This window comes from Ranitomeya imitator, chromosome 7 (assembly GCF_032444005.1).
Source record: "Ranitomeya imitator isolate aRanImi1 chromosome 7, aRanImi1.pri, whole genome shotgun sequence".
Classification (NCBI taxonomy): domain Eukaryota; kingdom Metazoa; phylum Chordata; class Amphibia; order Anura; family Dendrobatidae; genus Ranitomeya; species Ranitomeya imitator.
Window position 1 is genome coordinate 40,086,698 of NC_091288.1, and position 13,001 is coordinate 40,099,698.

The 13,001-nt window shown below is 39.9% G+C and overlaps 1 protein-coding gene across 4 annotated transcripts; it reads left to right on the top strand.

Moving 5' to 3' along the window:
- The first annotated feature begins 1,284 nt into the window (after nt 1-1,284).
- DHRS9 (dehydrogenase/reductase 9) lies at nt 1,285-12,757 on the top strand. Of its 4 annotated transcripts, none has more exons than XM_069733085.1 (6): nt 1,360-1,422; nt 3,228-3,277; nt 5,348-5,684; nt 8,436-8,694; nt 9,374-9,537; nt 10,301-12,757. In XM_069733085.1, exons 3-6 carry the CDS (start codon nt 5,375-5,377, stop codon nt 10,516-10,518), a joined length of 951 nt encoding a protein of 316 aa, XP_069589186.1. In that variant the 5' UTR covers nt 1,360-1,422; nt 3,228-3,277; nt 5,348-5,374; the 3' UTR covers nt 10,519-12,757. The 4 variants fall into 4 exon arrangements, with proteins under 4 accessions (XP_069589187.1, XP_069589186.1, XP_069589189.1 ...); XM_069733088.1 differs by having other exon boundaries at nt 1,379-1,422; nt 3,228-3,273; nt 10,301-10,615; XM_069733086.1 differs by lacking the exon at nt 3,228-3,277 and having other exon boundaries at nt 1,285-1,422; nt 10,301-11,987.
- The last annotated feature ends 244 nt before the right edge of the window (nt 12,758-13,001 follow it).

Consider the following 13,001-nt stretch of genomic DNA (forward strand, 5'->3'; position numbering starts at 1 on the left):
CATTTTTTTAAGCAAGTGACAAGTCCCCTTTGCTAGAGCTATTCCAAGTTCTAACAAAGACTTCAACCACTATAGGCGTAGTAGTTGTTACAGCAAGTTAGTGATTGTCAGTGTGTTATCTGTATAGAAATGACTAGGTGCTAATTGGGGGAAATAATATCGAGATTCTATGGAATTGTTCTTAAGGCAGCAGGTCAATTAGATCTTACAGCAAAAACCTAAAATGAAATGTATATAGTGTAAAGCTGCAGTAGCATCGTACGCAGTGAAGAAGCAGTGACCCACAAATTCAAACACAAAAGTCTCTTTTAATGTGTTTCTTCACAGCATTAAAGTCCAATTCACATAAATGCATATAACTTCAGTGGATATTATCAGTGACCAGTTTACACCGGTTCAAAGCATTACATATCACATGGCTTTAGATTTGCGGTCCGTAAACAGGCCAGGCTTCCCTTGTCCAGTTTCCCTGGGCAACCGCACGCCATCTCACAGTCTCTATACTTCTCCATACACACAGCCTCATATGTTGCAGACACTGCACACGCCAGCCCTCCTCTGACTAGTTCTCGTGGGTATCCTGCATCGCTGTATCACAGTCTCTTTACAGACTCTTTACTCACACAGTCGTGCACAGTTCAGGATATCCTCTGGATAGCAGCCGGGCACCATATCCACCTGTTTGCAATCGTTGCACCTGCTAGTACTCTTTTGATCACAGGACATCCATCTCCGGGCACAGGACTGCCCACATCCGACTCCTTCGGGCACAGGACATCCACCTCCGGGCACAGGACTGTCCACATCCAAGACCAGTACCATGGACGACTTGCATCTCTGTGTACACTGCGGGTGCCAGGCTATTCAGCTGCCCTGGGTGCTGGCTCTGCTGGCCTCCATGCACTCTGCAGACCAGCACACACCAGACTGACACTGATGTGCACCTCGCACACCTGACACACCCATACCCCTTACTGCAGGGCTTTTAAACACACACAAACCTGTGGCCTTCAGCCACCTGGGAAAACCCGGACCGGAGATCCGTGACTCTCATGCATACCTATGGACTTCATCCGTCTGCATGCACATTCTGGAGAGAACAAACAGCGCCCCCTATCTGTATCAGAGGCCACAGCCTCACAATAGTAACAGCTCAAGTTAATCATATATACTGTATAAATAATGAGGAAATATTTATTAGGAAGTCATTTGCATAGACACAAATAGTCTGTGATGATTATTGGGCAGTGCCAGTGTTAGTAACTGTTATGATGCAAAATAATCACACCTTGTCTTGACCTAATGTTTACCAGTTTGTGTAACACTGAGACATAAAGCCAGCCTACTATATCCACAAGAGGTTTAAAGGAAGTTGCCTGCAGAGAGAAGAACTTGTCTGCTGAACGTTATCCGTAACCACAAGTGAGTATTCATATTATACTGTATATACTGGATGAATATTTATAGCAATGCTCCAAAATAAACTGTTATGTATAATCATTATCTATCTATCTATCTATCTATCTATCTATCTATCTATCTATCTATCTATCTAAGTATTATCTATATGTCTGTCTATCTCATATCTATCTATCTAACATCTCTATCCATCTATTTACAATATATGGACAGAAGTACTAGGACACCTCCTCGTTACATCTATAGGAGCTTTTATTACATCCCATTCTGACTCTATAGATATTGATATGGAGTTGGTTCCTTCTTTGCAGCCATAACAGCTTCCACTCTTCCTTGAAGGTTTTCTATCATACAAAAACAAATGCACCAATAATAATATCTAAATATACCCGATGCGTTCCGCCAGCCCTAACACGGGCTCATAATCTCCATTCTAGTTTCTCACAAAGATGTTGGATGGGGATGAGGTCAGGTCTCTGTGTGGTCAGTCATGTTTTTTCACACCAAACTCCCCAAACCATGTCTTGATGGACCTTCCTCTGTGCATTAGGTCATATTCATGTCTTGTATGCTGAAGTTTTAAGATTTCCGTTCTCTGGAACTGAGGGGCCTAAGCCAATCCCTAAAAAACAGCCCCATAGCATTATCTCTCCTTCACCAAACTTTACATCTGACACAATGCAGTCAAGGAGGTAACGTTCCACTGGCATTCGCCAAACCCAAACTCATCAGCCAAATGCCAGATGGAGAAGTGTATGTATTTCTATGAAGCCACAGGTTCCGGTCCCGAGTGCCGGCGGCAGTGCCGGCTATTGATGCGAGAGACTCACGCGAGTTTCTCGCATTGCACTCGCAAGTGTGACCCCGGGCTTACAGTAACTCTACATGGTTCCCACTTGGTGACCGAGTTGCTGCAGCTCCAACCATTTAATATCACTAACAGATTGAAGGGAACATCTGAGTTCAGTGGTTAAAAGGCATGTCCTGATACTTTTGTATTGTTATCTGCAGTGGAGACCTCACCGCAGGACTGACCCACTTTGTGACTAAGCAGCTGCTTCCCCTAATGATATTGGAAGTGGATCCCTGAGCAATTCTCTTATCGCACAGGAGTGACCACTGAACCGGACTGAGCAATCCTTAGTATAGAGACCTTCCGGTATCATTGCCAGATTTCTTGTAATAATAAGTCTCACAACTGGCTGTTTCTGTCCAGTCTTCTGCTTTTTCTTAATACCAGATTGCTTTGCAGATTTGTGCTGGAAGCAAGTGCCGGGTTATCAGAAGTCCAGGATCAACAACTGGCAAACCATGGGAATTGTAGAGATATAGTATCATTTATCATGCTTCCCATAGTTCTGCAGTGCTGAAACTATCGCTTCATATATCTTGTTATTATGCAATCGGGGCTGGACTTGTAACATGTCTTTTTCATCTCAGAAGGGAAATCTGTGGTATTACACAACTTACCATCTTATTTTTAGAAAACGTTGTAAATCTTCACGTAACTTCTTAGCCAAACACAGGAAGGTGTTTGTATATGAGACAAGACATTATCAAACTTCAGCCCTTCTGGAGCCGAGTCACATCACTTATAATACTGCACCATAGGCATTGTATTATTTCTTAGTGAGATTTTATCATCAGAAAATTATCTCTTGCTTATATCAGGTATTTATTCTTCATTTTTTGTTTTTCTTTTTGATATTTGTTTCCATATCACAACCGTATAAAAAAATAGAAATCTTGAAATCTTCACTCTGGCTCCTGGGGCTATTTCAGACTCACACTCCCTATTTTTTTTACAGAAGACTTTTCAGCAGCCTTAGTATCATCATAGACAGGATTATAGTGGTAGGTAAGTAACATTTTTATACACCATAGATACCGCAGAACCCTCCATTTATAATATGTGATGCGTAATACGTGCTCACTCTCCTTGTTTCCCCTCCCTTCACGATGACCTTTTGCACATGCTCATTAGACGCATAAAAACAAAAGATAGGGTCAGACTTTATCTAGTGTTGGAACAACCCAAGTGGCAAGTGTGAAAATTGAAAAAAAACAACATTTTTTTAATGTACAATTTCATATGAAAAAATAAATTACTATAAAATTTTGAAATATTCTTTGAACTTTAAAACTTGATTTAAGAAGTAGGTCATTTTTTGATGACAAATTGCATTTGAAGGGGTCATCTTATCAATATTGGCCCATCACCAATCCCTAGAACTGGGTCCCTAATCATCTGCGTGAATGTAAAATTAAACCACGGGCATGACTGCCTAACTATGCACTGTCTGTGCAAGTGATGGTCAACTCCAATGACACAGGAAGCATTAAACCCGTTTTCTTGGGACTTAGATACATTTCGGTTATGATAATCCCTTAAAATCTCCAGAAACACTTGGGCTGAAATGGATTTCCAATTTTTACCAAGAGTCTTTTTTTTAAATGGATGGCCCCCTATAGAAAAGGAGGCTAGGCCCTGGATTACTGTACGAGTTGGTTCAGTGTTCTTCATCCAATACTAAAACATTTTGTCCTTTATAACTTAATTATACCCAGAACTGTAACTATGCTCCAAAAAAACTGATAGAAAACCTATTGAATTTACACTTGGTGCAAATCTGTCATTTGCTAACTCTAACAATTTGGTCCAAGTTGAAACCCTGAAGGACATTTCTCACCAAAAAACTGATTTGTTGATATGCATACGTATTAGAGCACACAGGCCCCTATTCATCATTGTTGTTTTTCCACTTTTCTGGAGTAATTTGCTCCTTTTTAGTGACTTTAGTACCTTATTCTCTATACGTTTTGCGTCACATTGTAACTTGATTTTCTGTTTTAAGCCTTTTTTATTTTTCTTTGACTCCTTTTTACATAAACACATGTTTCAGACAGATTCACTTTCACCAGATGTTACATTCTTGGGGCACATCTCATTCCAGTTCCTGCCTGAAGTAAGGTTTCTGGAGGAGTTTTCAATTTGGTGCAAGTTTTTTTTAAACTTTTTTTTGAAGGATTGGTTAAAGACAAAAATAAAGAGCATTTGTTGACTCTGCACCGAATTCATGAAGCATGTGCGCCATTTTGACGTATTTGGCTCAAAAACGTCAGCAAATACTGCAAGATAAAATAATAAAAGTGACTCATAAATCGCAAATTAAGAATTGGGCGCAGAGGTGTTCTTAGGTTGCAATCATTCTTTTAGCAAAGCCAATTGTTGCAGCATTTGTCAAAAAAACAAAGTTTAATTCCTCTTTAACTTTTTTTTTCTGGACAGCTTATGAAAAAATCACAGGCAGTCAACATTTTTTTTTACAAACAAACTGGAAAACGATAATAAATAATTAATATTATAATTGCTATATGTCTACAGCCCATAGTTCTGATACAAAGTCATCTGCATTAAATGTGATCTATATAATGATGATTATTAAAATCATAATATTCTGCGTAAATTTCTCCAACGTTAAAATAACCAAGGAAGCATCGATTGTTTTTGGCTTTTGACTTTTCTGTTCTAGATGAGTCGCTGCCTTATTGACTAGTCAGGGTTATTTAAATATGGCATGCAGAGATATTAAACTTTGTTTTTTGATTAATTGCTGCAACACTTGGCTATACCAAGGGAATGATTGAAAATGTAACTAGTGGGATGATAAAGCTCTGGTGATACATTATAGAAGTAAATCTTGCAGACAGGTCACATTAAACACAAAAAGTTGCATTTTACTGCAGTCCTGTATAATGCAAGCGCTTCTAGGGGTGTATAGCCATAAATAACTCTGTAGTGGTTTGTTCACTGAGCTGATGTCCTAACCATCTGCTTAAAACTATATATATATATACGTGTGTGTGTGTATCTTCAGCGTTGTAATGTAATTCCCCTCTAAATGATCCCACCCCTCTTGTATTACAGGACACTGTAAATAAGGCACGTGAGAAGATGTTTTTGTATGTGTTTGGTTGTGGCGTTCTCCTTTATCTGTGGTGGAAAATACGGGATCGTCTACAAATTAGCAGCATTGAAGACAAATATGTTATGATCACCGGTTGTGACACTGGCTTCGGGAATTTTGCTGCTCGAACATTTGACAAGAAAGGATTCAGAGTTCTGGCAACTTGCCTTACCGAATCTGGAGCAGCGGCTTTAAAACGAGAAACATCACGCGTTAAGATCATATTATTGGATGTGACTGATGAAGATAATGTAAAGAAAGTCGCTAAGTGGGTGAAAAGTGAAGTTGGAGAAAAAGGCAAGTTAGTTCAGATACCTAGAGTCGGATATGTCAGATGTTTCGATAGGTGGGGGTATAGGTTTGGAGACCAGCCATCGATCGCTAAAACGGGGGAGCAGACGTGCACAGGTCACCACTGTGCCACTTTGGCTATGATCAGCTCTTCTTGGCTCCCTTTAAAGTCATGAGGTTAGCATCTTACAGACTCATAGGTCCCGATTCATTGAGGCCCCAAATCATTAAGATTGGAGTCTACCAGCCTTGATGAAGGAGCGTGATGGAGTCAGACATGCCTTCATTGAGAGATGTACCTTCCCAGAAAATCTTACTCCAGACCCTGACTGGTGTAAGATTTGTGGTGAGGCACACGTCATTTTTCAGATGCTCCTGATTCTTTAAGAGGAGTTTGCGCATTAGCACAAATCTTATACCAGTCAGTGCCGGGAGTTAGATTTCTGGTGTAGGGTACATAACAGCTCAACATAAATTAGACAAGATGTGGCATCACACCCCAATTTTGACCCCATCCTGCACCAGATACACATTATGTAAAAATTTTGTAAATTTTTAACGTAATTTACAAAAGAATTCTGGTGTAATCACTTTGATGTATCGGAGCCTAAGGGTACCGTCACACAGTGGCACTTTGATCGCTAGGACGGCACGATCCGTGATGGTCCAGCGATATCCTTACGATCTCGCTGTGTCTGACACGCTACTGCGATCAGGGACCCCGCTGAGAATCGTACGTCGTAGCAGATCGTTTGAAACCTTCTTTCGTCGCTGGATCTCCCACTGACATCGCTGAATCAGGGCCGCGCTTAGTAACCCGATGTTTACCCTGGTTACCAGCGTAAATGTAAAAAAAACAAACACTACATACTTACCTTCCGTGTCCTCTGTGACGTCACCGCTCTGCTTTACGGCTGACCGGCGCTGGCAGTGCAGAGGAAAGCAGAGCGCCGGAGGACAGACATGGAAGGTAAGTATGTAGTGTTTGGTTTTTTTTTACATTTACCCTGGTAACCAGAGTAAACATCGGGTTACTAAGCGCGGCCCTGCACTTAGTAACCCGATGTTTACCCTGGTTACCAGGGGACTTCAGGATCGTCAGTCGCTGGAGAGCTGTCTGTGTGACAGCTCTCCAGCGACCACACAGCGACGCTGCAGCGATCGACATCGTTGTCATATCGCTGCAGCGTCGTTTCAGTGTGACGGTACCTTAAGACTGTTATTTTGTACACCAGTCTTCATGGAGGGAGCACTGGAGTAGCCATGAAAAGTCACAACATTTTTCGCAACAGGGAGTTGTGCCTCTTGGCATTTTCACATCAGAATAAATCAGAGAAGCTGGGGAGGAGCCAGAACAGGATGGGGCGTTGTCGTACTCGCCCTGCAAATTCATCCAAAGTGTTTTGTGTGCTAGAAATGCTCCTCCAGTCCCTAGAAGCATTTCTAGTGCTGCGCACGGAGGCGCATGCTACTCAGAAAATGCACCAAATTCATTAAGTGCACTACCCCTGTTTTGATGATTTGACCCCATAGATATTTTCTTATGAACCTATACACCACTCTGCTTTCTCTCCAAGGAGAGATCATAAATGAAAGGGCACATTGCTCAGCTGAAAGATTCTGGCCCTTCGTTTCAGTAACCAGTGGGATTTCAGCTTCAGGACACACAATTAATACTTCCGATATGTTGCTATCATGTGTCAAAAGTTTTGAAGTAAACTTAGAGAATGAGATTTTTCTCTGATGAGCATTAGGTAGTCTAGTCTATACATGGAAAGTGAAAATCAAAATGGGGTCCTTTATTTTCCTGAGAGAACTATAACTTAGAACCTTCTTTGCTACACAGTTAAGAAATAGACCTCGGAAACTGAGGGTCTCCCTCCTTAGGATTTATGCACACTGAGCTTTTGACGATGATTTCAAAGTCCATTCTGCTCCAAATTCCACATAAAAAACAGCTTCAAATACTTTTTGGATACACTTTCTATTGATTTTAATGAAGAAACATGCCCATAATGCCATTATGTTGTTATTTCATCATGTTTTTATATTTACCACAAACATCACTTGGAAGCTACGATAATTCAAAAAAATATTTTAAGCATTTTTATGTAGTTTTTGAACCCAAATTCGCTTTAAAATCCATTTTTAAAAACTTCTGTTTGATCCTATCTTTAGAATTAATGACTGTCTATAGAGCAAATCTCTTTGTTGTCCTTGGGAACCAATCACAGTTTACCTTTCATATTACCAGAGCTCTTTTAAAAATGAAAGCTGAGCTCCGATTGGTTGCTATGGGCAACAAAGACAATCTTTCTTTTAGACACTTTTGAAAAATGAGGCCTAGTTTTTTTTAAATCCTTTCAAATGTTAAGATATTTTGTTTTGTGTCATAAAAATGAGAACATTCTTGTTTATAACATTACATAGACTATCCTGTCCTCTACATGGGATTTGCTCTCCAGTCTAGGAGTTAAAGGGATTTTCCCAATATTAAAAGCTATTCATGATGCTTGGCGAGTTCTGGCAATGGCGGTTGGACTCACTATGTGCTAGAACATTTGCATTGATATGATAAATTTATATTAATAGAAAACTGTATTAATTGACACTGCTACTATTTGTATTGCTTACATGGGATCACATATTCTAGTGTCTCGCCCAGTATGCTGATGGTAATTGTGATAAATTGGAAATGACCCAATTACTGAACATTTTCATTGAATTTCTTGACAATTGACAATTTTATTTTTTTAGGTCTTTGGGGGCTAGTGAACAATGCGGGGATAATGGGAACTTTGGCTCCAATTGATTGGCTGACAATTGATGATATAAGGGCACCAATTGAAGTGAACTTATTAGGATTAATACACGTCACGTTATCTGTGCTACCCTTGATCAAGAAAGCTAAAGGGAGGATCATCAATGTATCTAGTGTCGGTGGGAGAGTCGCAGCAAGTGGAGGAGGATATTTTTCATCTAAATTTGGAGTTGAAGGATTTAATGATAGTTTAAGGTAAGTTGAATTTACATTAGATATAATCTAAATTCCTGTACTAAAAAGTCAGCTACACCACGAATGTTCTTCAATGGAAGATCTCCAGCAATCAGTCAAGTTCTTCTCCCAACATAAGATCATCTCATACTTCCCCGCAATCATATACTCTTTCCTTGACCAAGCATACTGTAAATGATCATTTATTTGTGTAGACGCCGAGTCCTTCTGGGTAGACGCCATTGATTGCAGTGGTATTCAGCTCTGGCTAATAGTATGCATTGTCATGAGAAAGACTGCTTAGCATAGTCGAAATGCGTCAACTGGGTCATGTCGACCATGTAAATTTTTCTTCTGTATGCACTATATTTTCTTTTGAAAAAGAAAAGGAAAATCCAGTCCTGTTGAGCCGGACTCCAATTTTTTCTATTTTCCTTGATGTGAGGCCAGGGCGAGGCCGGTGTATGAGCCCCAGGTGGATGAGCATAGAGCTACTAGCTGCGCTGGAATCATGTTTTTATAATATGCATCGACATGGGTTGTCCTCATTAGACAACCCCTTTATCCTAAAACTTTATGGTAATATCATTGTAGAAGCAATTTGGAGCTAAAATGTGAAAATGTTGATCTTGGAAAACATGACTTTATTTTACTTTTTTGTTTTCTGATCGTTAATCATCTGAATGTTCTTTTTTTTAAGGCGAGATATGAAAACGTTTGGAGTTAAAGTTTCTTGTATTGAGCCTGGACTTTTTAAAACGCCACTATCTGATCCAAAACGTGTGTTAGAACAGCGCATGGCTATCTGGCGAAAACTTCCAATGACCATTCAAGACGAATATGGAGAAAACTATGTACAAATAGGTAATTTGCTACTACTTTTCCTGACAGTTTTTAATACTTTCTATGTACAATGTTTTTTAGGAACTCAAAATAAACCATTAAAGGGGTGGTTCCATATGGAACATTTATGGCATGTAAATAGAATATGCTATAACCGTCAGATAGATGCCGGATTAAACAGTACATCTATCTTGAGAACGGGGACAAATGTGTGCTGTCGGGAATGGAGAAGCATATATGGTTTTGTCTCTCCATTAATTTCGATTGGAGATCTTAAACTTGCCAAGTTCCCTCTTTCATAACTCCTTCAAAGTTCTTGGATTATGTGTTGATGGCCATTCGGGGGCCTAAATCCTCCTAAAAATGCTCTTTAAGGGTAGGCTAAAGTTAAAAGTAAAGGAAACACTAAATTCTTGGAACATGTATTTTGTCATCTAGTTCTTCTTTGATTATGTTTTGTCCCATATTAATCCACAAACCAAAAGATGAAATATAAAATGCCAATAGGGCAATATGGCATGCAATTTGAACTTTCCTCCATCTCCTCACCACTTGATGTGAATATTACCATTGGGGACGAGACTACTTTATCTCATAGGTAGCTTGTCCCATCTGAAACCTCCCATTAGTGTTCAGTCTGGAATCAAGACCAATCATGCAATTTTTAGTCCCTTTTAGTTTCCCCAACTGCTATAATGGATTTTTTAACTTTAGTGTCTATGTATTTGGAAAATAAATATTTTTCTATCTCTGGTTTATTTATAATGTTTGCTCTGATTTTCAGATGCAGCAATGAAACAAAAATTAAACTATGTCCGAAACAGTGACCTGTCTTTGGTGGTATGGTGCATGGAACACGCTCTGACCAGTCTACACCCAAGGACGCGATACAGTGTTGGCACTGATGCTACTTTTCTCTGGATGCCGCTTTCTTATATGCCATCATTCATACAAGACTATGTCATCATGAAAAATAAGGTCAAAATACCCACAACGGGGTAAACAACAAGGAAATATTGTATAAATCAAGAAAATACCAATAATTATAAATATATTAACCCCTTCACCCCAAAGCCTGTTTTCACCTAAGTGACAGGGCCAATTTTTACAATTCTGACCACTGTCACTTTATGAGGTCATAACTCTGAAACGCTTCAATGGATCCTGGTGATTCTGACACTGTTTTCTCGTGACATATTGTACTTCATGATAGTGGTAAAACTTCTTCGATATGACTTGCATTTATTTGTGAAAAAAACAAAAATTTGTCGGAAATTATGAAAATTTAGCAATTTTCAAACTCTTAGTTTTTATGCCCTTAAATTAGAGAGTTATATCACATAATATAGTTAATAAACAACATTTCCCACATGTCTGCTTTACATCAGCACAATTTTGGAAACATAATTTTTTTTGTTAGGGAGTTATAAGGGTTAAAAGTTGACCAGCGATTTCTCATTTTTGCAACAAAATTTGCAAAACCATTTTTTTACGGAGCACCTCACACTTGAAGTGACTTTGAGGGGTCTATATAACAGAAAATGCCCAAAAGTGACACCATTCTAAAAACTGCACCCCTCAAGGTACTCAAAACCACATTCAAAAAGTTTATTAACCCTTCAGGTGCTTCACAGGAATTTTTTGAATGTTTAAAAAAATTGAACATTTAACTTTTTTTTCACAAAATTTTTAATTCAGGTCCAATTTGTTTCATTTTACCAAGGGTAACAGGAGAAATTGGACCACAAAAGTCGTTGTACAATTTGTCCTGAGTACGCCGATACCCCATATGTGGGGGTAAACCACTGTTTGGGCACATGGCAGAGCTCGGAAGGGAAGGAGTGCCATTTGACTTTTCAATGCAAGATTTGCTGGAATTGAGATTGTAGCCCATGTCACGATTGGAGAGCCCCTGATGTGCCTAAACAGTGGAAACCCCCACAAGTGACACCATTTTGGAAAGTAGACCCCCTAAGGAACTAATCTAGATGTGTGGTGAGCACTTTGAACCTCCAAGTGCTTCACAAAAGTTTATAATGTAGAGCCGTAAAAAAAATTTCATATTATTTTTCACACAAAATGATCTTTTTGCCCCAAATTTTTTATTTTCCCAAGGGTAACAGGATAAATTGGACCCCAAAAGTTGTTGTGCAATTTGTCCTGAGTACGCCGATACTTCATATATGGGGATAAACCACTGTTTGAGTGCATGGCAGAGCTCGGAAGGGAAGGAGTGCCATTTGACTTTTCAATGCAAAATTGGCTGGAATTGAGATCGGACGCCATGTCGCATTTGGAGAGCCCCTGACGTGCCTTAACAGTGGAAACTCCCCACAAGTGACCCCATTTTGGAAAGAAGACCCCCTAAGGAACTTATCTAGATGTGTGGTGAGCACTTTTAACTCCCAATTGTTTCACTAAAGTTTAGAATGTAGCATTGTGAAAATTAAAAAATCATTTTTTCTTTCCACAAAATGATGTTTTAGCCCGCAATTTTTTTTCCCCAAGGGTAACAGGAGAAATTGGACCACAAATGTTATTGTCCAATTTGTCCTGAGTACGCTGATACCCCACATGTGGGGGGGAACCACCGTTTGAGTGCATGGCAGAGCTCGGAAGGGAAGGAGCGCCGTTTGAAATGCAGACTTGGATGGAATGGACTGCAGGTGTCATGTTGCATTTGCAGAGCCCCTGATGCACCTAAACCGTAGAAACCCCCCACAAGTGACCCCATATTGGAAACTAGACCCCCCAAGGAACTTATCTAGATGTGTTGTGAGAGCTTTGAACCAACAAGTGTTTCACTACAGTTTATAACGCAGAGCCGTGAAAATAAAAAATATTTTTTTTCCACGAAAATGATATTTTAGCCCCCACGTTTTTATTTTCCCAAGGGTAACAGGACAAATTAGACCCCAAAAGTTGTTGTCCAACTTGTCCTGAGAACGCTGATACCCCATATGTTGGGGGGCACCACTGTTTGGGTGCACGGCAGAGCTCGGAAGGGAAGGAGCGCCATTTGAAATGCAGACTTAGATGGATTGGTCTGCAGGCGTCATGTTGCATTTGCAGAGCCCCTGATGTACCTAAACAGTAGAAACCCCCCACAAGTGACCCCATATTGGAAACTAGACCCCCCAGGGAACTCATCTAGATGTGTTGTGAGAGCTTTGAACCAACAAGTGTTTCACTACAGTTTATAACGCAGAGCCGTGAAAATAAAAAAAAATTTTTTTCCACGAAAATGATATTTTATCCCCTATGTTTTTATTTTCCCAAGGGTAACAGGACAAATTGGACCCCAAAAGTTGTTGTCCAACTTGTCCTGAAAACGCTGATACCCCATATGTTGGGGGGAACCACTGTTTGGGCGCACAGGAGAACTCGGAAGGGAAGGAGCACTGTTTTATTTTTTCAAAGCAGAATTGGCTGGAATTGAGATCGGACGCCATGTCGCGTTTGGAGAGCCCCTGATGTGCCTAAAC